This window comes from Eurytemora carolleeae, unplaced genomic scaffold, assembly GCF_000591075.1.
Source record: "Eurytemora carolleeae unplaced genomic scaffold, Eaff_2.0 scaffold199, whole genome shotgun sequence".
NCBI lineage: Eukaryota > Metazoa > Arthropoda > Copepoda > Calanoida > Temoridae > Eurytemora > Eurytemora carolleeae.
The window spans coordinates 171,951-199,469 of NW_019396149.1; the positions used below are offsets into that span (position 1 = coordinate 171,951).

Here is a 27,519-nt window from a genome sequence, read left to right on the forward strand (position 1 = left end):
AGAAGTGAAAACTATCTAAAATGAGACTCGAACAATAAAACCCCAGAAACGTAAGAGAAAAAAGCTTTTTTTTATAAAACAAGGTAAAAAAATTAGTTAATTTTAATCGATTTTTTTTGAAATTTTAAGCTACTCGGAATTTAAAAAAATTAACAATTGTAACATGGGAAAAATCTAAATTTTTGTTGAAAACAATTGGTAAATGTTAAAATAACGATATAAACTCATTATCATTTCAACTCATGATCATTTCAACTCATTATCATTTCAACTCATGATCATTTCAACTCATGATCATTTCAACTCATGATCATTTCAACTCATTATCATTTCAACTCATTATCATTTCAACTCATGATCATTTCAACTCATGATCATTTCAACTTATTAGCATTTCAACTCAATATCATTTTAACTCATGATCATTTCAACTCATTACCATTTAACTCATTATCATTTGAACTCATGATCATTTCAACTTATGATCATTTCAACTAATTAGCATTTCAACTCAATATCATTTCAACACATGATACTTTCAACTCATTATCATTTCAACTCATGATCATTTCAACTCATGATCATTTCAACTCAATATCATTTCAACTCATGATCATTTCAACTCTTTATCATTTAATTAGCATTTCAACTCAATATCATTTCAACACATGATACTTTCAACTCATTATCATTTCAACTCATGATCATTTCAACTCATGATCATTTCAACTCAATATCATTTCAACTTATTATCATTTCAACTCATGATCATTTCAACTCTTATAATTTCAACTCAATATCATTTTAACTCATTATCATTTCAACTCATTAGCATTTCAAATATTTATAATTTCTTTAACTTCCCAAGTAACAATTTCCCAAGTGGCAACTTCCCAAATGTGAAATTTCCCAAGTGGCAACTTCCAAAATGGGTAATTACCCAAGTGGCAACTTCCAAAATGGGAAATTTCCCAAGTGGCAACTTCCAAAATATGTGTACTTTTCCAAGTGGCAACTTCCCAAATGTGTAATTTTCAAAATGGCAACTTTCCAAATGTGTAATATCCCAAGCTGCAACTTCCCAAAGATTAGGTTAGGTCTTCTGCTGTTAAAGGGGCCGAACGCTGCGGCTTGGATGGGCTAAGGGGCGGAAGGGGAATGACGCTGTGGATATCAGACTTAGGAAGGTGCCTCTAGGGAAATTGCACAATTGGGAAGTTGTCACTTGGGAGTTGCTGCTGTGGAAAATGCCTTTGGGAAAGTCCTTGAACATTGTCTTTTATACTCAACATCATCTTTTAACAAAAGTTTGTATTTGTTAATTTCAAGATTTAAAAATTTCTAATTCACATTTTGCAAATTTACAATTTTAGAATTTACCACGGACAACTGAAGAATTTTTGCAAGATTATGTTTTGTTTTGCAGGAGAACGAAACTGCAGCCAAACTTGAGATCATGTGACTTATCAAGACGATCAACCTAGAAATAAAGATAAAAGTTTCAAGAAAAGATAAAAAACCCATCATTATTAAATCAACATCTTAACAAAAATCAAACCACGACAAAGAATAAGAAACATATTTAGAAATCAATTCAATCAAGCATCAAAATGTCGCATCTTGAAGTTCTGGCCTACCTCAAAAGTGTAGATTTGAAGGATTTTCTGAAAAATATCGATATCAAGGATTTTCTTCCAGGAATTCGCAGATTTTCAGTTAAATTTTTCATAGCTTTTTCTTTGAAGGGATAGATAGCGGGACCCTCCATGCAAAGACGGCAATGCTCGATTTACAACGGTACCCTTGAAACCTTGATCAAAATGTGGAAGACACCGTCGTTTTTTGGACTGGAAACGTGTTTTTTATTCTTGTAATTTCGCCATTGCTTCTTATAAGAACAAAATGCGCAACTTACTTTCGCAGAGAATCCACAAGTAAAATGAACAGTTTAAAGAAGCGAAACCGTTGATATCTAATTCATACTTGATCAGACAAAGCTTTTAAGGGTTCTGTTTTAAATCGGACATTGCCATCTTTGCATGGAGTTACACTTGAAATTACGCTTACAGTTCCTGTAAAAGGATTTTGATAGGGGATTTGATTTCAAGACGACATCTATTGGAGAAAGGTTTCAAGACGTATTAATGGTCAACCTATGTATACAGGTTTTCCAATACCACACTTTTTTATTAAAAAGTTTTCAAAGAATTTTTCAATAGCTGAATCTTTTTTTTCTTTGTAATCTTAAAATTTGAGTATTTCATTAACCTGTAAATACATTTCTTTTTTGAATTGAATTTTATTCAATAAAGTAATGATAAGAAACCTTTAAACATTTTTAAAAGATATATAAAATGGTTTTTTTAAATCAATTTTTTTGATTGAAAAAAATTTTGCGACTTATAGATGTTGGACCCTTGAATCGCGAGAGTATACTTGAAAGCATGAAGAAGGTTTTGGTTTATATTGAGCAGAGATCACATATAGATCATCCCCAGTTCCCAGGTATAGTGCAATGTACAATTTGTACAATAGTATAAATTTTTATTTGTTGACTCAATAATAGCTGAAAACTTTTGCATAGGCAAATTCTCGTTGATAAAATTTGTTTTTTATCAACTAAATATTTACCTGAAATATATAAAGAAACGATAGTTAAGATAACAAACTTATTCTTTTTTTAATGTTAAAAAATTAGTTCGAAAAAGCTGGACACATAATTGTACATGCATAGTTAGTATCAAGCTTAATATGCAATAATCGTTTTATTATAAACTATAAACTGTATAAAATAAGAATTTAAAATTAAATGATTTACTTTTATACTTTGGAAAGAAATGATTAAACTGATAAACAATCCTAAAGTTTTAGACTCCATGAAAAATCTGTTTTTCTAATTTTCAAAACCATATTTGTTTTAAACCCATATGATACTTGAAACTTATAGGATAGGGATTGGAAAATTAGAATTTAAGGGATGTGTCAAGTTTCTTTATTGAAATGTTTTTTGTTAAGATTCTATGAACAAATTTATTTTTGTTTAGTATTTGTGTGTTCTGTATTTATCGTTGTCCTGTGTATGGCTGGACTACTTCTGCGCTACATTTACCGGAGACTTCAACGTCAGCAAACCCAGGAGAATATTGAGAAACAGAAGGAAATCAAGGAACCAGCAGGGACAAGGGGTCAACACGTACAGAAAATTCAGGTACGAGGGTTAGTGATTCCTCGCAAAAGATGAGACTTAAAGGGAGTGACCGGCTAGACATGCTAGTTGAGTTGATAGTGCAGTATTTTATAGAAATGTTTTTTTTCCATTTAAGATTTCATTAAGATCGTTGCATTAAAGTTGCAACCTTTGTGGGTAACTCTGTATAAAATTAATTAATGCTCATAAGAACCAATAAAATAAAACAGTGATGTTTTTATGTGTTTTAAAGAAATTGATTATCTAAAAGGGTGAGTTGGTCTGCTGCCCCCCCCCCCCCCCCCAATCACATATTATATATGAAGAGGCTCAGAGTAATATGTTCCTTTTCCAATCTATTTTTCATGATTTTGATAATAAAACAAATTTACGAGACATCAGACAACCCGGCCCTCTCAATTATTCCAGAATACCAACTACAAAGAATCACGTACCCCCCCCCCCGGCCCCCCTTCAGCTGTCCCATTTTCCAAAAAACTCAATAATTATGTTAGAAGAGTTAATTGAAGATTATAATATTCATTGTAGCAATAATTTGCTTTGATTTTTTTTCTTTAATGTTTGTTAATGTTAATTACCTCAAATTTTTAAAAGAATATCTAATAATTAATTCAATTAGCAAACAGTGCTCTAGAAAAGGTGTAGCAAAGGTGCTCTAAACTAACCCTTTTTAAAGAGGAGTAGTAACAGAGCTACAAAAGAGGAGTAGTAACGGAGCTCCAAAAGAGGTGTATTAGTGGAGCTCCAAAAGAGGAGTAAAAATGGTGCACCTCAAATCACTCCGTTCGGTTACCGAACGGTGCACCTCAATCGCATCAGTATAGAATAACGCCGAACCTCCATTTTTGGAGAATCAGAGTTCCGTTTTTCAATCTCCGCAACATGATTAACGTTGCACCTTTTCCCCTCCGTTTTTTGTATTTTTTCTTGCTGGGAGCTTTTCTTTGTTTCCATGTTTTTGTGTATCTATGCACTAGTTAAAAAATCCAATGTCGTCTTCATTAAATTGATAAAATCGCCTACCACTGTATATATATCTATCTAAATATAAATTTGGCTTGTCTGTCTGTTTGTTTGTATCCAATAAACGTCAAAACGGCTGAAACGATCGGGCCCAAATTTTTGTGGGACATCTAGGGACCCCAGGGAAGGTTTATGAATGATCAAAATTTCAAATATTTGTCTCCATCAAACTGTGTCATGTATATAATATACATATATGTATATTATATACATGACACAGTAACATTTCTTTAATTTTATCGCAATTTGTTAGTCTTTGCCAAAACATTTCAAATCCCTATATCTTTGCAATCTGATAGTGTAAACCTTTGATATTTCAAACTTATGATTATTTCATTTAGCAGAACTCATAGTTTGAATTTATATCATAAGGTCTACGCCATTGGATTGCAAAGATATTGGGATTAGAAAATGTGGTACTTAGACTCAACTCCTTTAGCACACTTCCTAGTCAATTTGAGCAAAAAATATTTCTCTGGCTAAGATAATACAACTTCAATAGTGCATAGATATATTTTATCATCCAATGACTTTTTTTACCGAATCAAAATATTATATTCAAGGAATCTGCTTCTGCTACCCCTAAACCTGCACCCAGATGGAAAAAGCCAGTGATTCAAACAAAAGTAAAAGATATTTTTAAATTTTGTTTTTAATTTAGTCATTTTTTTGCTATTCCTTGATGATTTGCAGGACCCCGTCAAGATTACAGGCCTAAAACAGGAGTCTAAAAACTGGGAACCTAAACAGCTGGAGACTAAAACATGGACTCCAAAACCACCAGACACTAAAAAAGTAGAACCGAAAAAGACTAAGTTTAAGAAGTGGGAACCAAAACAATCGGTCGTAAAAGAAGTTGAATCAAAGAAAGTTGAATTAGAAGAGAAAAAAGAGGAAAAGAAAGAAGAAAATAAAGAAGAAAAGAAAGGATGGTTTTGGAACAAAAAGAAAGGAGACGACTCCGCAAACGATGAAAAAGCCCGCGGAATTGAGACGAAAGAGACTATTTCAAAAGATGACGACACAAAAGACAAAACAACGAAGAGACAGAAAAAGGTAAATTAAAAAAAAAATTTTAAAAAAATACGTTTTTTTACTTTTTAGGATGTAGCTCCCCCTATAAGATCATTCAATTTAAACATAGATCCAAATGCAAGGTAAAAAGTACATTTGATACTAAAAATATTAAAATAAAACAATTGAAGTAAAAACACTTTTAAAAAAATAATAAGGAATGTTGAGGAATCTAAGAGAATTAAGCAAGCAGAGATAGAATTGTTGAGAACTATGGGGAAAGAGTTTAGGTAAAACTTTTTGCTTGTTTGATCATAGATTAATTAACAACAACACTAGATGTCGTCTTTTCAAGATTTAGGGATTTTTCGTTTACGCTCTCTCTGTCTTGTCATTCAACGCGGCATACGCCTAACTCCTTTGGGCTTCTGTTTAGAGTTCTTCCATCTGTTATTGTTAATTAATCTATGGCTTTGATTCGTGAATAAAAGACGACATTTCTTTAGTTTTTATGATCTGAAAATTACTTTTAAAAACTTTTATTCCTGTTTCGAAGATTTTTGATAATGAAGACAACATATTCATATTTTCCAGGAATGTTAAAAAACGCCAGTTAATTATTATTTTTAAACAAACATCAAAAATATTATGTAATATTAACTATATAAGAATGCGTCGAAAAATAATCGATGACTATTGTTTGTAATAAATGAATGATTTGTTTGGAATTAAATTGATGATTTTACAATCAGAGTTGAATGTTGCAACTTTCCAAATTTATGAGACGTTTTTAACAATTTTCTCCTTATAGACGCAACAGATAGAAGTAATATTAGTAGCAATAAAAAGCGATTATTTTTCGCAGTTTAAGCCTATACCCCCTTTCATTTTTCGTGAACACTCCCTTTAAAGCATGTTAATGGGACAATTGCAACAAGAATTATTCGAAAATAAGAAATATTTCTTGGGAAAAGATATGTTTTTTTTTCAAAATAACTCAATAGAATATATATTCGTACAATTTTTTTAAATGTTCAGTAATGTATTTATTATGTAAAAGTTAAGATTTTAAAGTTAGGAAACACTTAAACTTAACAATCGTTACATATATTGGCACTGAGCATTGAGCTTTTCTGAAAGATATCGTAAAAAACTTTTACAGCTTTTTACAGCTTTTCATTAAAATTGTTTTATTTATTAGTTTTGACATATTCATACAGAGTGTCCCAATAAACATGGAATTGAGAGACGACTTGAAAGTTTTATTTGATTTCTAACATTTAATGCACGAAAAAAAGTAAAACACCGAGGCTGTATGTCTGACGAGCTTTTCTATAAAGTTGTCTACTTTTCTTAAGTAACTTAAAAATTGACAAAGATTAAATATTAAGACAATTTTGATTTCTGAAATAAATTGAAATTTGTACAAATTTTGCAATATTTACCTCAATTTTTAAAGAAGAAAATGGTAGACCACATTTTAAAAATCTCAAGACCAGGTGTTTTCGATAATAGATGTTTAAGCTGGGAAACTGCAATAATTGTGTTCATGTATAAACGCCGCATGGATCGAAGACGATATAAAAGTCGTCACATGAATTCCCCTGTTTCTTGGAACACCCTAGCACATAGATTTAGGATGCTTAAACAGTCTCATCAATATTTAATACAGATTCAACTTTGAAGTGTCGCAACGCCTTGTACTTAGATTTTACCGCTCTAACTCAGTTATGCTTTTCTGTAGCCCTTTACATATACATTTTAGCATTGAAAAACACTTGTTGTTAGCTTTAGTTTTTAAGAAATAATTGGCCAAACTCTCATCGATTTTTGCTTGAGAGCGTGAGACCTTTAAATCACAGTTCCCTGTGGCCTGTAAAGTGTATATTGATATAAAATTCTTATTCCTAGAGCATATAATTTCAATTGACATTCTATAATTGGAAGTGGAATGTCCTATTAACAAGGGTACCTTAAAGTGTTGTCTAATCAAGTATGAATTGAATAGCCATGTTTTTTTTCCCTAAAAACTGGTTTTCCCTGCAAAAGTAAATTGAAAATTTCTTCTACAGAAACACTGAGGAAATTATCAGTAATAAACACTTGTTAAGCTAGAAATGAAACGATATCTTCCATTTTATTGATCAGGTAAAGGTTTGAAGGGTCCTGTTGTAAATCAGGCATGCTTCTTTTTTAAAAATGAATTGATCATTAAAAGTAACGCTTAGTCCCTTTAATAAACATTATAACTTGTATTCAAAGAAAAATGATATTTGAATTTGAGTTTTTTAAAAGCCCGATTTTTTAAAAAGCCTGATTCTGAATAGTTTGATTTTTACAATAGTCGGATTTTTTGATATAGTCTGCTTTTTAAAATATCCTGATTTTGGAATAACTTGATGTTTCAATAGCTTTTTTTCCATAGCCTATTTCTAGGGAAATGATCAAGCTCGATGAAGCAGGAGAGAAAGAGAGAGAGGAGAAAAAGAAAGAAATGGAAAAAGTAAAATCTGCAAGGTAAACACAATTTTAAAATGTCGCCTTTTTATCGATATTGACATTTTCCACGTTTTCAATTGATTCTTTAACAATTTTTTCATTGTTTAAACTACAAAAATTTAAGTTGTAAAGTTGTTTTGTTGAACCTTTTTTTATCAATCGCGCTTAATGGGTGAGTGTATTTTTAAGTACCCTAAAAAGCCTTCAGCTGATCAACGTTGTGGCCGTGGGACTTATTCTCATTAATCTACAAAAAAGCACTGAATTGGAACACTTTGTTTGCAAACTGTTTTAAGTTTTAAAATATTAATATTTACTTTCTAGAATCGGCAGAAAATAAATATATATATTCGAATTTTTGGAAACATTTTTAATGTTAAATATTCGGTAATGTCAAGTTAAACAATTAAGTAGCGCATCAGCTGTGTTGAGGTCAAACTGTACATAGCGTACACGGCGTTTTAGAGAGATCAAGTGGTTTTCAAGATATTTAAACAAAGAGATCTCTTTACTTGATTAACAGTCAAAGATTAAAAGTGTACCTTTGTAAATCGGGCATTGCCCTCTTTGTTTGGAGGGTTAATTGAAATTACGCTTACAGTCCCTTTTATTTTGGTTGAGAAATTTATTAAAAAAAACTTTTCTTTAGACGGTATTTTAACGAGGCTGACAAGAAGAGGTCGGAGTCTGCTGCCCCAACCTCCAGGTTCAGGGTAGAGGATGAGAATTTAGAGGTCAGTAGAGAGGTCATTATTAGGCCCCAACCTCTAGGTTCAGGGTAGAGGATGAGAATTTAGAGGTCAGTAGAGAGGTCATTATTAGGCCCCGACCTCTAGGTTCTGGGTAGAGGATTAGAATTTAGAGGTCAGTAGAGAGGTCATTATTAGGCCCCGACCTCTAGGTTCTGGGTAGAGGATTAGAATTTAGAGGTCAGTAGAGAGGTCATTATTAGGCCCCGACCTCCAGGTTCTGGGTAGAGGAGTAGAATTTAGAAGTCAGTAGAGAGGTCATTATTAGGCCCCGACCTCCGGGTTCTGGGTAGAGGAGTAGAATTTAGAAGTCAGTAGATAGGTCATATATTAATACACACTTATTATAGAAGCGACTTTCGGTGGAGATAATCAATTCTATATTTACATATTTTACATAATTGATTTAAAACCTTTATTATATATTCATATTCATATATTTATTCAACTACAAAGCATGAGATATTACAAATAAGCAATCACAATTTACTATGTAGTTTGGACCCGCCTAACCAGGGTTGGTTGTTTTAAGTGGTTGGCCCGAAGTTAATTAACGATACTGAATATAGTTGGTTACACATATCAAGATATGTTTTTGGATAGGTAAGGAGTTGATTGGAAGGAAGGAGATTGTCAGGTGATCTGTGGCAGGATGGGATCAGAAGGATTTTTATGTAGAGATAAATTAAAATACAGGGTGTTAATGATGGTAGTTACAGAAACAGAAATAAGCTAATAAAGTTTCAGTTATTTCATTTTTTTTATATAAAATTTATTTACACGATATACAGCTAGGGTTTTCGCATTTAAACCTCTCATAATTCTCAAAATAATTATTGATTACTCTTTGTTTAAATATTTTTGCAGATTTAGTTTCTTTAAGGTCAATTTCAATTTCATTCCACAATTTAGGAAACATTGCGGACCGAAAGCTTTCAAAATTTTTGTTTAAAACCCGTTCTAATTTATATGATTTTGTTCTATTCGGTTCAGCTAAAGACTTAAACATATTTTTGAAGGAAGAGGGAAGGTTATCATTAAAGTATCTATATGCTTTATTTGTTAAATAATTATTATATATTTACATATTTTACATAATCAATTAAAAATCATTATTGTGTATTCAAACATGCAAACAGGCAGGAAAGTATCATTTCAGTATCATGTAAGAAAACTTCAAAATTGTTAAAAAGTTTTTGGAAATTTTGTTCATTTTTAATTCTTTGAGTCCTTTGTATTTAGTACTTATGATTTATTTGATCTAGAATATTTCAAAACAAATATAATTCGATTTCTTTACAAATGAACAAATTATTTTAACAAAATCTACGAAACTTTATCATAAACCGGTTTCTCAGCATACTTGAATCATTTTTCTTATGTAGTGCATAAAAATAACGCTAAAGACCCCCAAAGAAGTTTAAAAACCTAAACAAAAATGTTAGCAGTTTTATTACATTTTGGATATTATCTTCCCGATTTTGAGATTTTAATACTTCAGATTTCCATGTTTTTAATTTTAAAAAGGGATTACTTTTGATATTGCTTCAAAAGTGACTGGTGAATTTCTGCCGTTGGAAAACGATACGGAAATGCTAGAAAAACACCAACAACATTTTAGATCAGATCAAGGTTTAAAAGGTACAGTTGTAAGTTGGACATGCCCCTTTTTTAAATAAAGAGTTACTTGAAATTAGAAAGACAGTCCCTTTAAGTTTATTTCGTTTTTAATCGTTGAAAAATTTCAAAATCTTCGTTGATTCAGGGAACTGGGCTGAGTGTTGGAGATCTGAACCTTGTCAAGAGAAGATCAAATTTCTACCAGGGAAACCAGGATGCTACTATGAGTAATGATAAAAATAATCTGTCTATAGGGTTGTCTCAGTTTGAGCCAGGAAGATTAAATAAAACATTCACAAACTTATTCGAAAACGGAAACAGCTGTGATCAAGGTAGAAAATATAAAACTTCTCTAAATTTATTTATTTTTGAAACATGTTTTTAGAACTCTGCAGGCCTCCCCGGAAAAAGTTAATCACACTTGATCAAATTTTGAAAAAGGTATAATTCTTAATTTGATTTGGTTTAAAGAATATTCGGAGAAAGAAACTATATTTGTTTTTAAGGATTTGAACGAGACTGATGTAGATTTAGAAAGAATACGACGGGAGGAGGAAATTCGGGAACTAAAGGAAGCCAGGTAAAGAGAGAAATATAATCTAAATGTTGTTTGTACAAAACTAATACAAAAAATTATAACACTTAAATTTCAAAACATCTAAATGTCCAATTACATCCAACGTGTGCAGAACAATTTATTTTCAAAACATGGAAAGATACAGAACACCTTTTTGAATTAAAAAAGCATCTAAATTTTTAACTTTGAATTAAAAAAGCATCTAAATTTTTAATTTTTAATTAAAAAGCATCTAAATTTTTTACTTTGAATTAAAAAATCATCTAAATTTTTAATTTTTAATTAAAAAGCATCTAAATTTTTTACTTTGAATAAAAAGCATCTAAATTTTTAACTTTGAATTAAAAAGCATCTAAATTTTTTCCTTTGAATTAAAAAAGCATCTGAATTTTTAACTTTGAATTAAAAAGCATCTAAATTTTTGACTTTGAATTTAAAAAGCATCTAAATTTTTAACTTTGAATTGAAAAAGCATCTAAATGTTTAACTTTGAATTAAAAAGCATCCAAATTTTTGACTTTTATTAAAAAAGCATCTAAATTTTTAACTTTGAATTAAAATAATCTGAATTTTTGACTTTGAATTAAAAAAAACAGCTAAATTTTTATTTTTGAATTAAAAGCATCTAGATTTTTGACTTTGAATTAAAAAAGCATCTAAATTTTTAACTTTGAATTAACCTTGTAAATACATATTTTCGTATTTGAATGAGCTGACCGCTACGCCGGTACGAGCAATATTATTATTCTTTAAAATAAAGATTAGTTCGATGCAAACCTTGTCTTATTGCGGATAGGAAGAGAGATGGAGTCAGTTGGGAATTTTGTGTACTTAAAGTTTATCTGGAGTCTATCTGAGGTTGTTACAGGGGTATATAAAAAAGCATCACACTTTTTCTTAGTTGTCTTATCTTTAGATGTAATTGAGAAAAATTTTAGGTGTTTTTTACATTTACCTTTCCATGAAATTTTAGGTGTTTTTTACATTAACCTTTCCATGGAATTTAGATGTGTTTACCCTTTAATAAAATTTAGGTTTTTTTACGTAAAGGTTTTTTGAAAAATTAGATGTTTCAGCACTTTGGGTGTTTTGTTTTTATGTGTCTAGTACCCACTCCATTTAAATGTCGTCTTCCACGGTACATATGTTTTTGATCCTTTTTTACAATGTATACACAGTGTGTTTCCTTATAAACTTAAAAAATTATAAAGACTCTATTAAAATCGTTATGATTAGTTAGAGAAATTGAAACTACAACAAAAATTAGTATCCTAAACCTTCCCTGGGGTCATGTGAGGTCCCACACAAAATTTGGGCCCGATGGGCTCAGCTGTTTTTACGTTTGTTGGAGTAATAATGGAAACAAACCAACAAACACCCAAACAAACATGGACAAGCAAAAGATATGATTTTTTATTACATTAAATCAAATCAAATAATTTCCTGATCAGTAACAGCGAATTTATTTTGATGTTTAATTGTTCTTCAGGAAAAGATGGATACCCCCTCAGGATTCACCAAGACCTGTTATTAAAGAAAAAATTGAGGTAAAAAAGCATCACGAATTGTCCTTAAAATGTTGTTGAATTTAAAATTTGGATCAAAGAACTTAACATAACAAATTGATATATTTTCAGATTCTTTGTTATTTTGGGTTCGAAAATCTGTCTTAAAAATGTTCAAATTAATTTTTGAAAAATAGAAAAACTCAGAGGAGCACTAAAAACTGAGATAAAATAAAATAAATCAAAATAAAACAAAATATGAAATATGGAAAATTTAAGGTATTAGGGGCCGGGGTTCATGATTTTCATATTTTCATACATAAAGAAATATTTAAGGAGGTAGTGGGTAGGGGGAAGGGGGGGGTGTGCAACTGTGAGGTTAAGATTTTCAATTATATTAAAAAGGAGTTCATTAAAATATGAAAAAAATGGAGATTAGAAAAATAACATCCGAAATATTAGATGTTGAAAATTAGTCTAGGAAGGGGGGCAGTTGGTATAAATAGTGTTAGGGTACTTTCCCAAAGGCATTTTTCAACGGTGACTTCCCAAGTGTCAATTTCCCAAATGGAAACATCCCAAATGTGCAATTTCCCAAGCGGTAACTTCCCAAAGGTTAGGTTAGGGCCTATGAGACACCGCAGGCTGCAATGGGGGGCCAAGCGCTGCGGCTAGGATGAACTGGGGGCCGAGCGCCGCGGCTAGAACAAGCTAGCGCTGCGTCTAGGACGGACTTGGGAAGCTGCTGCTTGGTTAATTACACATTTGGGAAAATACCCTTGGGAAGTTACCGCTCTGGAAAAATCCTTTGGAAAAGTACCTAACATCGTATAAAATAGATAGATAGATAGATAGATAGATAGATAGATAGATAGATAGATAGATAGACAGATAAATAGATAGATATATAGATAGATAGATAGATAGATAGATAAATAGAAGGATAGATAGATTGATAGATAGATAGAAACATATATATATATATATAGATAGATAGATAGCTCTATAGATAGATAGATAGATAGATAGAAAGATAGACAGATAAATAGATAGATAGATAGAAAGATTTATAGATAGATAGATAGATTTTTTTATTTAACTAGATTTTTCTGTATTGTAAAGCTGGTTGATTTCTTCTGTAAACTATTTGTATATAGTACTAACTAACTAAAAAAATAAAGTCGATGATTTCACAACTTAGCATAAATATATTTTTTCTAGGTTCCTCAGAAAATAGACATCAGTTCAGTTTTCCAGGTTATTATCATAAAATTTATATCAATATTTTTCTTGCAGTGGTAGGCGATAATATCAATATAAATAATAATAATATATATGTATTTTGGCAACAGCACAACAACAAATCCAAGTACAAGCCGGCATATTATGGTAAATTAAAAACACGACGAAGATTAATTAAAAGAGGATGCAAGGATCAGGAATCATGATAAAATATTTTTAAAATTTTCAACACATTTTTTAAGATAAAGAAAAACAAGAAGACAACTTTTTTATTTAATTTTTTATTGTTAAGAAGCTTAATTTTTGAATTACAGGTTCACAGGGGCGAACACACAAATGCGACAAAAATGTCAATTATAGGAACATAATGCAAGTTAAGAACAAAAAGAAATTATTAGGATAGTTATATGCAAAGTAAATTTTGAGCACTTTTTGATGCAAAGGGTAGTGTGGAGGACGGTAAAACGGCGGGTCGGTGTTTAAAAAAATCAGAAATGATTGTTAAATTTTTTATTAATTTCTTGCCCTGAGCCGGCGATTTAAAAAATTCAAGAAAATACGACTCGGGAGTTTCAGTTATTTCATTTTTTTTATATAAAATTTATTTACACGATATACAGCTAGGGTTTTCGCATTTAAACCTCTCATAATTCTCAAGATAATTATTGATTACTCTTTGTTTAAATATTTTTGCAGATTTAGTTTCTTTAAGGTCAATTTCATTTAAGGAATTAAGACTCGAGCCGAAGCTTTTAAATCGCGGGCTCTGGTTAGAAGCTATGGTGGCCCAGTTCACTGAATGAAAATGTTTGGTTTTGATAAAAATGGCAATTCGATTTCTCAACTATGGAATTAAAATAGAATACAGTAGATTAATAAATTAATAAATTAAAGCTGAGAGAGAGAGAGATTTTATTTTGAAAGTGTCGACACTACATAAAATTCTTATCGCTAGGTGAGGTCTACAAGTAATAAAAGAGAAGCTCTTTTAATTAACAGCTTCTCTCTGTTTCCATTTATTTGTGTAGTCATGATGTTTAAGCGCTTCATATAAATCAAAATTGAAACCGAAAGTCGTCTTCATTGTTTTGGTATAATCGCCTACCAGCGTATTTGTTTGATTTACAACAACCTAAAAAAGCACTAACTCTTAACATTAAATTTCATCTTTAAGAAATGAAATTTATCAAGAATTATGAATATTAAGGATGGTTTAAAACATGCAGAGGAAACAAAACATGAAATACAAGATGAACTAGAGCAACTCAGGTCAATCATTTTATATCTGAGCTGGGAATATTGTGGATATCGAGATCAATGGTTGATCCCAATTTTGTTAAAGGGACAGTAAAGGAAAATTGAAAGGGGGTATAGGCTGGAACCTGAGAATCTCATGAGTTGATTGAGACATATAAGAGTTGTATAGATACAGGGTGTCCCAAAAAACATGGGAATTCAGTGAAGAATTCAATATCGTCTTTTTAAATAATTCTTTGATTTAGTATAGTGATACCAACCGAGAAAGCTGTAATTTGTAAGAGTTTCGTCTGCTATATTTACATTTTGTTTGTTTATGTTTTGACTGCATACGTTTGTACTTAGTAAAACAAGAAAATTGCAGTATACAAACAGAGTAAACTTGTCCGTCTTCACTGTTCATCTTGCAGAGACATTATATAGACACACCTTTACAGCCATTTACCATTTTCATAAAATAAACTCTAGCAGACATAATAATATTATGTCTGTTGAAATTAGGTATTACAATACTAATTCATAGCAAAGACGATATACAATTCGTCACTGAATTCCCATGTTTTTTGGGACACCCTGTGCTATTCCAGCCTGTTAAAGCAAAAAAGGGACACACTCTAGCAAAACTAGAATTGTTACATTTCATACAAGATCTTTCATATTTTAAACTTTTAATTCTCAAACTCATTTTAAAACAGCAAAGGTTTAAACCATTAGGTTGTATAGATATAGGGATTTCTATTTTAGTTTGTGGCAAGGACCAAAATCCTTAATTTTTTGTATTCCAGAGAATCCAGACCAACCCCGGTAACACAACGTTGGAACCAGAATACAGGGGTATTTATCAAATTTATTTAAATGATTAAAAAAATTAGAAAATCTAAATTTTGCTTTAGTTCAATTCCTTTAAAACTATCAAAATTGAATTGAATAATGTCTAAAAGTAGTGTACTGCAACTGTACTGTACTGCAACCATGTACACTCTTCATACGCGCCCAATATTTTTTCAACAGCTATTTCAAACATTACTTTATCTTAAATATTTCTTTATTTCAAATATTACTTTATTTCAAGCATTACATTTTTTCAAACATCACTTTATTTCAAACATTACTTTATTTTCTTAAACTTTTAAAGATTCTTTTGCTAGTTTCGTTTTGACACCAAACACATGTGTTTTTTTGTTGAAAAATTCAGTTTGTAACAGGTTTTCTGTTTCTTTATATTTATCTTAACTTCTTAAGGATGAAATTAAAGAGGGTAAAAAAGATGTTGACGAAGAATTGAATCAAATTAGGTAAAAATATATAAAATTTGAAATTCGCATAAATTCCAATTAATTAATGTTAAATCTACAATTTTTTTTATTTAATAACATTTTTTCTTTTTCTTTTTCTCTGATACTTTATTAAAAAAATATTTTTACAAAATGCAAAATGGTTCCTGAGATCGAATTTAAAGAATTTGAGCCGCGGCTTAAATTTAAGACGTAGCTCACATATGGTTGGTTTCACTTAAATGTGTATTCAATGCTTCAAGATTTAAGCCGTCGCTCAATTGAAACCGGTTTTGGGCGGATTTGAGACTCGGCTCAAATTCATTAAATTCGGACTCTTATAATATATATATTTTACAGACAAACCACAAGAGAAAACACAAACACAAAACTATCGCAACTATGGACAATGACAGAAAAATTGCTATAAAAATTGCAAAATGGCTTATCGCCTGTAGCCAGCCTCAATTTGTGTTTTAATAAAGATAAAGGAAATATAAAGGATATATATGCATAAATATGAGTATAGTTAAGTATCTAAATGTTCTTAAAATGTCTTATCGCCCTAAAGGCATAAATTCATAATAATATTACAAAATACACTATCCAGGGCGGCAAGACCAACACCTGTGACTAAAAGATGGAAACATAATTCTCAGGTCAAAATTTAAAATTAAAGTATGTGAAAAAATGAATAATAGAAATAAAACAAAATGCAATTCAAAAAAGTCATCTGAAAAATAAAAAAAAAATGAAATGATTCATTTAAAAAAATAAATATATTAGCAATTTTTTTAAAATATGAAACAGAATCCAGAAATACATTTTCTACATACAATTTCTATAAATTTTATAAAATTAATATCAATAAACATTCCAGAGATTACTGAACTGAAACTAAGAAGAGAACCTGTTGAATAAAGAAATTGAGTTTTTGTCACAAACTCATCTTAAAATCTTTATATCTTTGCAACCCAAGGTCATAGACCTTAAATATTTAAAACTATGAATTCTGGTTAACTAAATAGTCGTAAGTTTGAAATATCAAAGGTTTAACCATCCTGTTGCAAAGGTATAGGAATTAGAGTAACAATTCCTTTCACAAAATAGAAAATAAAAAAAAATCCATTAAAAGTTTCAATTTGGTATATTTTTCCCATTTTATCTTTCGCGATGGTTCCCTTTAAAACATGTTTCCCCTATTTAGGATGACCAGCCTGTTCGCTCCAAATCAGCCCACGTTCTTCAGAGAGCAAGGAATGGAAAATTCATAAATAAAGTTTTAAAGAAAACTTAGTTTCATTTGACTCTATTTAATCAGAGTATTCCTAATCCACAGCGGTATTAAAGTAAAGTAAAAAATTATTTATTTATGAAATATAACAAAAACATACAAAATTAAGTGTTTCAGGAGAAAATATTCATTGAAACCTTTTGTCTGATCTAAAATAATGTTTTCTTGATAAGAAGAAAGTTAAATGTTGAAATTTGTTTTACGGAATCGCCCAGCGCCCTTAACTCTACACTTTTTTTAGATATCTTAGTTTCCATTTATCTTTTCTTAATGGACACAATTTGATAAAAGATGGTTCACAATCATAATCATGCTTGAGTCCAGTGAGGGGGGGGGGGGCGAGAGTGAGGCGAAATATGCTGAAAATTGAAATTTCTTAATTGTTGTAACACTATTAAATTGACGGGTAAAGGAATTTTACCACAAACTCAAATTGTCTAATCTCTATAGCTTTGCAACCTTATGGTGTTAGGTGTAAACTAAGAGTTTTTAATCTAACAGAATTCATAGTTGAAAATATTTAAGGTCTCTGGGTTTCAAAGATAGGGATTAAAAAATCAAAATTTGTTACGAATAATTAATTCCTTAATACAGCAGAGAAATATAAAGATAATTTTAAGAATTCAACACTTGAGATATTCCTCCTTTTTGCCCAGCAAAATATATAAAGGGTATTGTTGTGAATCAGGCATACGTGACAATCAAATGGAGGGTTAATTTGAATTTAATCAAACAGTCTTTTAAAATTATAAAAAATGTAAGAACAGAAAAATAAAATTATGTTTATCGTGATTTTTTAAGAAAATTGACTTGCGCATTTATACTGCTGGAAAACATGAAGGAATTAGACTCTTAAACCTAGAAAACCCAATATTTTCTTTCACATTAAAAGTTTCAAGGGTATTATTTAGAATCTGGCAATGCCATCTTTGTAAGAATTAAAATTATGAAAGGAGTTAGATTTATATTACAGGAAACATTAGTTCCAAAACTAACACTTGTCTCATTTCTAACACTGAGAATTAGAAATGGGCACAAATTGGAAGACTGGGTTTTTGGGATCCCGGCCCATATCCAGAGTAAAAGTCGATAATTAAAACTATAACCAACATTTTTTTAAGCATGACGAGGACAACAATTCCCAATTTAAAACTATTTTCTGGAATTAAAATTATGAAAGGAGTTCTTTTTATATTAAAACCCTTGACCGTTTTCAAGACAATGTCAGGTTTTCCATTTTGGAATATATCCTGAATATGAATCATTGTCGCGTTTTCGAGACAGAACCCACTTTCCCGTTTTTGAGTATAATCCACAATTCAAAACAAATAACTTTCATAACTTACAAAATAAATCACTGGAAGTAAAAACTATCTGATGAAGACTAAATTAATTGCTAAATTATTTCCAAAATCTTAAATTCCCTATTTTATTTGTTAATTAAGAGAATAAAATGATTCAAGTTCCCGCATTCTATAAAAACAATTTTTCGGATTTCTATATTGTAAGAACAAAATGATATAATTTTTTTTTATTTCTCGATGCTTTAATGATTTTTAAATTATAAAAGAACAGTATTTTTTGTATTCTGTTTCGTTTATATTTTACATTATCAAAAAAGCTTGATTTGCTTGAAAATTGACGTTGGTCAATATCATCAAAAACTAATTCTTACACCTTATTATTAGTTTAAAGTTGACATTTCTTGTTTCAATAATTAGTTTTAGCCCTTTTTAACAACTATATGGTGTAGTTTTGTTCAACTCGGCTCGGAGTTAAAGATGTATACGCTTGAAAAAGATAACTTTGCAGATTTGGCCCATTTCTAATAAAATATATAAATAAAATATAATCTATAATTTTCTTAACAGACTTCCAGATGATTCATGGGTCCAAGGTAATTTTTAAAAAAATCTGAAAAAAAATTAACATTAAAAAAATAAAAATAAATTTCTAGAAAAATCTTTGAAGTTGGAGGAAGAAAAAAGAAAAGCAGCAATGGTAAATGTTGTTAATAATTAGATATATGCAGATATCTCCGTATTGTCTTGTGGAAAACATGTTATTGTCAATTGTGGAAAACGATTTTATTCAAAACTACAAACTACTTTTTTCTTGTTAATACTACATTTTTCCTTTATAGTTTTAAAAACAAAGTTTTTTAACACTTTCAAATGATTTTTAATTTTTGTGAATTTTTCAATTTTTTTTGTTTTGAAATTTTGACAAGAAAAGATCTAAACAATCTTTTAATACCAAGTTACAATCCCAGAAACTTGATACTTAACAGAAGGCATTTTCATGAAAAAATATTTATGTTAACATAAATTGTTTTACCATTATTTGATCTATTGTTAGCTTATTTTTAGCTAATTGATAAATTGACCGATTTATTATTTAACTGACTAATCGATTGATTGACTAATTGATTGATTGATTGATTAATTGTTAAATTGATTAATTGATTAGTTGATTAATTGATTAGTTGATTAATTGATTGATTGATAAATTGATTGATTTATTAATTGATTGATTGATTGATTGGTCAATTTATTAATTGATTAATTGATTGATTGCTTAATTAATTATATGATTAATTGATTGATTGATTTATTGATTAATTATTAATTGATTAATTGATTGCTTTACCAATTTATTAATTGATTGATTGATTGATCCTAGGAGCTTGATTTGGTAAGAAAAGCCAGACTAGAATCTGGAGAAGAAAAAATATACGATTTCACTAAAACTAGGTAAAAGGGACAGAGTCGGTGAACAAAATTTAATTTATTTTTTATCGAATATGCATTTCGTTAAACATTTTGGTAAAATTTCAAAACAGAAAGTTACCAATTTTTTAGCTGGAAAGAACTAATAAGTGTTCAAACTTTAATTATATAATTTTTCAGGAAGAAATAAAAAATATCTCGAACTAAAAAAACTCTAAATTCCTTTGATAATTCAATATTTCCTTTAACAGGGTGGGAGAAACTTATTAAACATTTTACAAAGCAAAACTTAGTTTTAAAATTTGAATTTGAGTCGTGGGNGGGGGGTCAGAAAACAAACACTGAAAAGTCTTTTATGATTTTGTAAATTAAACTTGTATGATTAAGACTTTTCTCCAATTCGATCTGATCGTAAAACCTTATCAGAGATAAAAATCTCATGCTATAGAATACTGTCACACGTACAGACATGTATGGTTCTGTACAATGTATGTATATGGTCCAAATTAATGAAATTGATAATGTTTAGAATGGTTGAAAGGAGAAAGGAAGCAATTCTTGAGTTAGAAACTGTTAAAAGTTTAAGGTAATAATTACATATAGACACGAATTCAAACCAATTTTAAGATTTCTACGTTGTAATACTTAATTTTTCTTTAGTGTATATCCAAGTGCTTTTTCAAAATGTAAATATTAGATCTGTAGGTCAAATAATAAATGTATGGGCTGTTTTAGATTTTAGGTACAGGGTGTCCCACAAAGCATGACAGTTGGTAAATAGTTTAGAATGTCTTCTTCCATAATTTGTTAAGTTGTTTGATACCAAAGACAATAAAAAAAATATCATATAGAAGTCATACTATAGTAAAATTTACTTCAAAGTAAAAAAAATTGAGCAAAAGATTTTTTAAACTAAACAAACTGCAAACAGTCTTTAATATATAATAAAGTGTGTGGAAGACGACATTCAAAACTATTTACCAGCTGTTATGTTTTGGGGGACAACCTGTATCTGTCAGATATTTTTTTATTTTTCTGATTTTTTCTGATTATTAGTACTTTTGAAACTATTTCATTTTCTTTATTGGATGTTTTCAGATGCGTCTTTTTAATTATTTTCAATTATTTTTAAGGTTGACCCATCATCCTAGTTAGGATTTTAAATAGTCCAATTAACATGGCATACTTAAACACCAACTGCGCAGCATGCACAGACCAATTTCACATAATATGATAATTTTCAAGCTACTAGAGAAATGATGTTTTTTTAGAATAACATATCAATTAGCCATCAGATTGATTCTTGTTGTATTCGTATGTTCTATTCCAGGAAGAATCAGCAGCAGGATGATCTTGAAGAAGCTAAAGAGGATCCAAGGGATGCCAGAAAATCTGAACTTGAGCAACTTATGAAAATTAGGTAATTTTAACAACAAATTCTTTTTCCTAACTGGACTAAAACTTAAAAGTTAATATCTTAGAGCGACGGGTAAAGAATTTGCTGTTGAATCTACCCCTTCCAAGGTGCCAATGCCTAAGCCGAAGGAAGAACCTTTTAAGCCTAAACAAGACCTTGCGAAACCTAATATAGCCTCTGATAAACCGAATCAAGCCTCTGCTATACCAAAACAGGTGATTGTTAGTCCCACCCCTACTGTGAAGCAGCAAACAGCAGCACCTGCCAGGAACACCAATGCTTTAAGCCCTTCATCTGTGATTCAGCGTGGGCAATCAAAATCAGCGGAACGGAATCAAACTGTTCTAACCCATAGCAAGTCAGCTGAAATCAAGAAAGAGCCAGTTAAATCAGTTGGAGGAGTCAAGAAATCAAAATCTAATGAGAGCACCAAAGAAAAAGATGCTGCTAAAAAGTTTGAGAATGACCGGTCACGCAGTCGAGAAAAGAAAGTATTGGTGGGCAAGCAGGCTAAATCAAAGAGCCAGGAGGTCAAACCTCAAACAATCACACAAAAAGAAGTAAAGCAAGTTAACACTAAAGTTGTCAAATCAAACAGTGGTGAGGCGAAGACCAGTAAAATCATAAAATCCAACAGCTCCGAATCTAATAAATTAAACAGCATTCAAACAGTTCAGTCAACATCTGAACCTAAAGCTTTGAGTAAATCGGGTAGCGGGGATAAATCAGAAAGTAAAGCTGTTTATGCCAAAGTCATCAAATCAACAAAAACGTCATCAGAAAAATCAAAGGTAACAAAGGAGGTAAGACTATTTGAATTCTTAATAATGTAATTGTCTGTTCGTTTTCGAGATTGTGTTTCTGATTTGTTTTCAATTTTAGGATAAGAAAGAAATCAAGCAAACCTTGATTTCCCAATCAAAATTAGAATCATCAGAACCTGGTTCAAAGAAAGATACTTCTAAGAAACAACTCGACAACAAAATCAACTTTGATGACCTAAGTGGTTACCAAATAGATAAGTGTGACCTCAAAGCTAAGGATGATGGTATTAAACTCCTTCCAACAAGAGTGATCAACTGCACACCGAAACCATTTAAAGGATTTACAAATCATAACTCAGATTTTCCAAATAAGATGACCCAACCGCTCCAATCCCCTCATCCAAATGTATATGAACAAATATCATCCCCCATCCAAGAATTTTCAGAACCCCCTGTTTTACCAAATACCAACTCCAAGGCCGATATAAAGGCCTCCAAGCAAGCAAAACTAAACAAAGCTAATGAAGATGCTGCTAAAGAAGATTCAGGTGTACCCACAAAGGAAAATGTGATCAGTCAAGCAAAACTAAACAAAGCTAATGAAGATGCTGCTAAAGAAGATTCAGGTGTACCCACAAAGGAAAATGTGATCAGTCAAGAAGAACTGAAAAACATTCTTTCAGACACTCCAGAGTCCGAAAGTTCAAAAAAAGTAAGTTTAATTTTGTCGCTGTAATTTCCAGTGATCCTCTATTCAAAAAGAAGCATATCCGATTCACTCCAGAACCCTTTAATCCTGTATCTGATCAATATCTAAGAAGTGTCTAATTCTGATATTTTCCCCCACTGTTTTTGAAGTAGATATCCGCAAGTCACTTTTTAGAGAAACCACAATTAAAAATAATCAATTTTCAACGAGAAAATTATTGGTATTTAATGCAATCTTGATCAGACAAAGCTTTTAAGAGTACTACAGTCATCGTCGTGTTTATCATTAGAATGAAGACGACTTTCTATTTCAATTTTGATTTCTAGCAAGAGACACATGAACAATGAACATGTAAACAAAGAGAAGTTGTCAATTAACATCTTCTCTTTGTTTATTTGTAAATTGTAATTCGATAAACGCTTGTCAGGGATAAAAAATATTAATAAATAGTCTTCTTCATTATATTGATATAAACGCCAACAACTGTATTCTGAATTGGAGTAGAGCATCACATGAAAAACAGTCTACAGTCCCTTTAATTGCTGTGCTTTTTCTCTAAAAGCTTTATTTTTTAAGAATTATTACCAATTAAATTTTAGGTTTAACAAAATTTCATTTCAGGGAATGAGCAATAAAAATGTAAGATTTAACGAGAGAGGAGAAGAAGAAGAAACCGTAATTCAAGAGAACAAAGTTGAAGTAGAAGTAGAAGTGAAGGAAGAGAGAAGAACCAGTGTTGAAGAAGGGAAGGAGGAAGGGAAGAGAGATAGTAGGATTATTTCAAAATTTAGAGAATTCAAAGAAAAAACTGTTTTCGAAGTGAACAAGGCAAGTTTTTCCTAAAAATCACGTTAAAACAATATCATGAACTTTTTTTTACAAAGGAACTGAGTTTGTATCATAAACTTAATTTTTCTAATCCCTATATATCTTTGCTATCTGATGGTGCAAACCTTTGATATTTCAAACGTAAATTATTTGATGTAACAGAATTCATAGTTTGAAATATCAAAGGTCCACGGTATAGGGTTGTAAAAATATTGGGAGTAGAAAATTTGAGTTTGTGGCAAAAAAATCAATTCTTTTGATGAACATATTTTTACAGATAACTCGTGGCAGGTCATTGCAGAGGGCCCCTGTAGGTGTCAGGTATATAATTACTACCCCTGTAGGTGTCAGATATAATTACTACCCCTGTGTAGGTGTCAGGTGTATAATTACTTCCCTGTGTAGGTGTCAGGTATATAATTACTACCCCTGTGTAGGTGTCAGGTATATAATTACTACCCCTGTGTAGGTGTCAGGTATATAATTACTACTCCATGTAGGTGTCAGGTATATAATTACTAAAACAACTGATAAATTTTAATTTCTACTTTTTTACTGATTTAATGTTTCTATTCAGTTACTTGAGAAAACTTTTCAAAAGCGGTTTTTTATTTTTTGTGAACGTTTCAGGCTTAGAAATCGCCAGGGTTCATGTAGCTTCTTAGATTTTAAATTATACTGTTCTTTTTGTTTACATTTTAAAACAAAGAAGAAAAGATTTTGCGAATTTTAGAAAAATTCGCGGATTTTCAAGAATTTAAATTTTTTTACAAAATAAAAACCTTTAAAACACATTTTTTAAAAATTTTTATCGTTCATAAACCTTACCTGTGGTCACGTAATGTCCAACAAAAAATTTGGGCCCGATCGGTTCAGCCGTTTTGACGTTTATTGGATACAGACACCCAGACAGACAAGCCATATTTATATATAGATTTGTTGACACAAATAAAAGAACAACAGGGATATTCGGTAACTTTATTGAATAATAGCATGAAATGAAGTTCACATCTCGACATTCTAAAGCTAACTGACGCTGTTCCCCACAAGTAGAGGCGGTAAGGGGGGGGGGGAACATGAGGAGACACATTTGGAGCGGATATAGTATTATAGTATTGTGAATCTTCCGCGGTCAACTTCGCTACACAGTGGTAATCGCCTTCGTGTTTTCTTGAATTTGTTAACAAGATTAGCTTGGTAACCTTGCGTTGCACAGAGGGTCATAGTTAGTCACACTGATTACTCGTGCGTCGAAAGTTGCGATTTTAACTATTTTTCCTACTCAGCTTAGAATCTCAAAACCAAGAACCTTCCCGCGGTTCTCCCGAGTTTCCCAACCAAAATTTGAGGCAAATCGGTTCAGGGGCTTCTGAGCTATGATCGGACAAACAAACGAACAGAGCAACAGAGATTACAACTTTATATATATTGATGCCGTGTGTGTTCATTTGTTTTTGATCCAATAGTACGGTTTTAATATATTAGGGAGAAGGAGGAAGGAGAAGATAAAAAAGAAGAGAAGGAGAAAAACGAAGATATTAAAGAAGAAGAAGAAACTAGTCGAAGATCAAGATCCGAGTCGAGAAGCCAAAAGGTCTTTTTTCTTTTTTTTTTCTGAATCATTAAAAAAAGATTTTTTTAGATATTTGAAAAGTAATTTAAAATAACTTGAAAATAATAATCTTTAAAAAACTATTGATAATGAAAAATATGAAATTTTGGTCTTATTTCAGGCTGGGCGAATGATGAAAGATTTTACAAGTAATATTCTGAAAAAAAGATAATTTCAAACAAAGATTAGTGAAAATATACATGTAAGGATTCCAAAAATATTGTTCAGACTTAAATAAACATACAGGGTGTCTCAAAAAAACCTTATTATGGTTCGATGATTGGAAATGTTGCGAAGATTTTGAAAATGTCCAAAAATATATAAATCGAACCATGGTGAGTGCAGTATAGTATCTAAAAGAGTGTTAATTTGGGACACCCTGTATACATTCCTGCAAGAAAGCACGGTTCCTTTGAAACATTTCAAAAAGAAAAGAAATTAAGAATTTGTCAGACCTGCGACAAGATTTTATATCTGAACAGTCACTTTAAAGGGACTGTTAACGTAATGACAAATGATCCTCTTTACAAATGCCCGATTTACAACGGTCCCCTTCAAACCTTTGTGTGTTCGTCGAGTACAGAGATATGTGTTTGTAAACTTATCGAAATCCGCTTCAGCCGCAAATTCAAGTGTGTTACGTTTTCATTAGGGGTCACTTGAAATTACGCTTACAGTCCCTTTAAAGGTCTTGAACTCCTTTTTGAAAATATACATAAGCACATAAGCACATAAGCACTTGTAATCTAGGTTTTTTTTGCTTTAGATTTCTTCATTTTTCTAGAGAAATGAAGAATAAAAGGCTCGACCAATTCGGTCCTTAGGATCTTTTTTGAACGGCCCCGTGTGGTTTGACAAAGTTTCTGATTTGAAAATGTCGGGCATAATGTGTATTTTCAAACAGGGAGCAATTCCTTTAATCATATTCATTCAAACTGTTTAAATTGTTTCCCCCTTTAGTTACATTTATTGTTCATAATTTAAAAAATTTCAAAATGAAATATAAATATTCTATATTTGTTAGTTCTTCTCCCACCTTTAATGTTTTCGAGGATTTGTGTTCAAGAAAGCCTAACTATTTGACAGAAAGATAGAAAGTTAAAGAGAGAGTTGAGTTTGAAACATGTCTGACATTAGTGCAAAACTCGGCGTTTGGTATACACAGAGTCGGAATTATAATAAATATTAAATAGATATATATAATATATTTTATAAAAGTTTTACATTTTAGAAATATAATCATATAATAGAAGGATGAAGAGAATGATTAGGAGAAGGGAAGGAGAAGGGAAGTATGAGGAGAATGATTAGGAGAAGGAAAGGAGAAGAGAAGAATGAGGAGAATTGGGTTTCAGAAGAAAAGAAGGATGAGGAGAAGGGAAGGATGAGGAGAAGAGAAGGAGAAGAGAAGGAGAAGAGAAGGATGAGGAGAATTGGGTTTCAGGAGAAAAGAAGGATGAAGAGAAAGGAAGGATGAGGAGAAGAGAAGGAGAAGAGAAGGATTAGGAGAATTGGGTTTAATGGGAGAAAAGAAGGATGAAGAGAAAGGAAGGATGAGGCGATGAGAAGGATGAGGAGAAGGGAAGGAAGAGGAGAAGAGAAGGTTAAGAGATAATGATGAGAAGGGGGTTTCAGGAGAAAAGAAGGATAAAGAGAAAGGAGGGATGAGGAGAAGAGAAGGATGAGGAGAATTGGGTTTCAGGAGAAAAGAAGGATGAAGAGAAAGGAAGGATGAGGCGAAGGGAAGGATGAGGAGAAAGGAAGAATGAAAGAAGGGAAGGAGAAGAGAAGGATGATGAGAAGGGGGTATCAGGATCAGCTGTATATCGGTACCAGGATCATATTTCAAATGATAGTTTAGTTTCATTAAGGTGTAGGAGCAGTAAATACATAAAATATAGAAATCCGTTCAATCAGTAATATCAAAATTATCAAATTATTATGAAGAGAAACTTTATACCTTAACCTTTATAAAAGATTAAGTAAAAGTTGTCCCATGAAACAAGACAGTTCAGAAATTGAAGATTTTCAAAATAATTTTCAGGATTTATTTGTCAACCGTTTTTTATGATTCTTCAAAGAATAACAGAAATTTTTTGGCATTTTCAATGTTTGGGGGGACGTCCCCCAATTTTCCGGGGAGGAGACGTAACTCAACAATTTCCATGGGGAAGTTTCCCTTTGCACCCCCCCCCCGT

The 27,519-nt window shown here is 31.1% G+C and overlaps 1 protein-coding gene across 1 annotated transcript; it reads left to right on the plus strand.

Annotated features, from left to right (window-relative positions):
* LOC111696504 (trichohyalin) lies at positions 1-26,340 on the plus strand. Its single transcript, XM_023466115.1, has 31 exons — positions 1-83; positions 1,427-1,698; positions 2,407-2,505; positions 3,045-3,208; positions 4,795-4,857; positions 4,925-5,287; positions 5,336-5,388; positions 5,464-5,535; positions 7,682-7,762; positions 8,394-8,478; positions 10,259-10,445; positions 10,499-10,554; positions 10,620-10,693; positions 12,180-12,237; positions 13,417-13,452; positions 14,645-14,706; positions 15,480-15,528; positions 15,937-15,989; positions 16,579-16,627; positions 17,176-17,225; positions 19,134-19,159; positions 19,220-19,263; positions 19,945-20,015; positions 20,521-20,577; positions 21,322-21,411; positions 21,473-22,211; positions 22,291-22,884; positions 23,503-23,709; positions 23,987-24,030; positions 25,195-25,303; positions 25,443-26,340. The coding sequence occupies exons 2-31, from the start codon at positions 1,611-1,613 to the stop codon at positions 25,491-25,493; spliced, it is 3,774 nt and encodes a 1,257-aa protein (XP_023321883.1). The 5' UTR covers positions 1-83; positions 1,427-1,610; the 3' UTR covers positions 25,494-26,340.
* Positions 26,341-27,519: the final 1,179 nt, after the last annotated feature.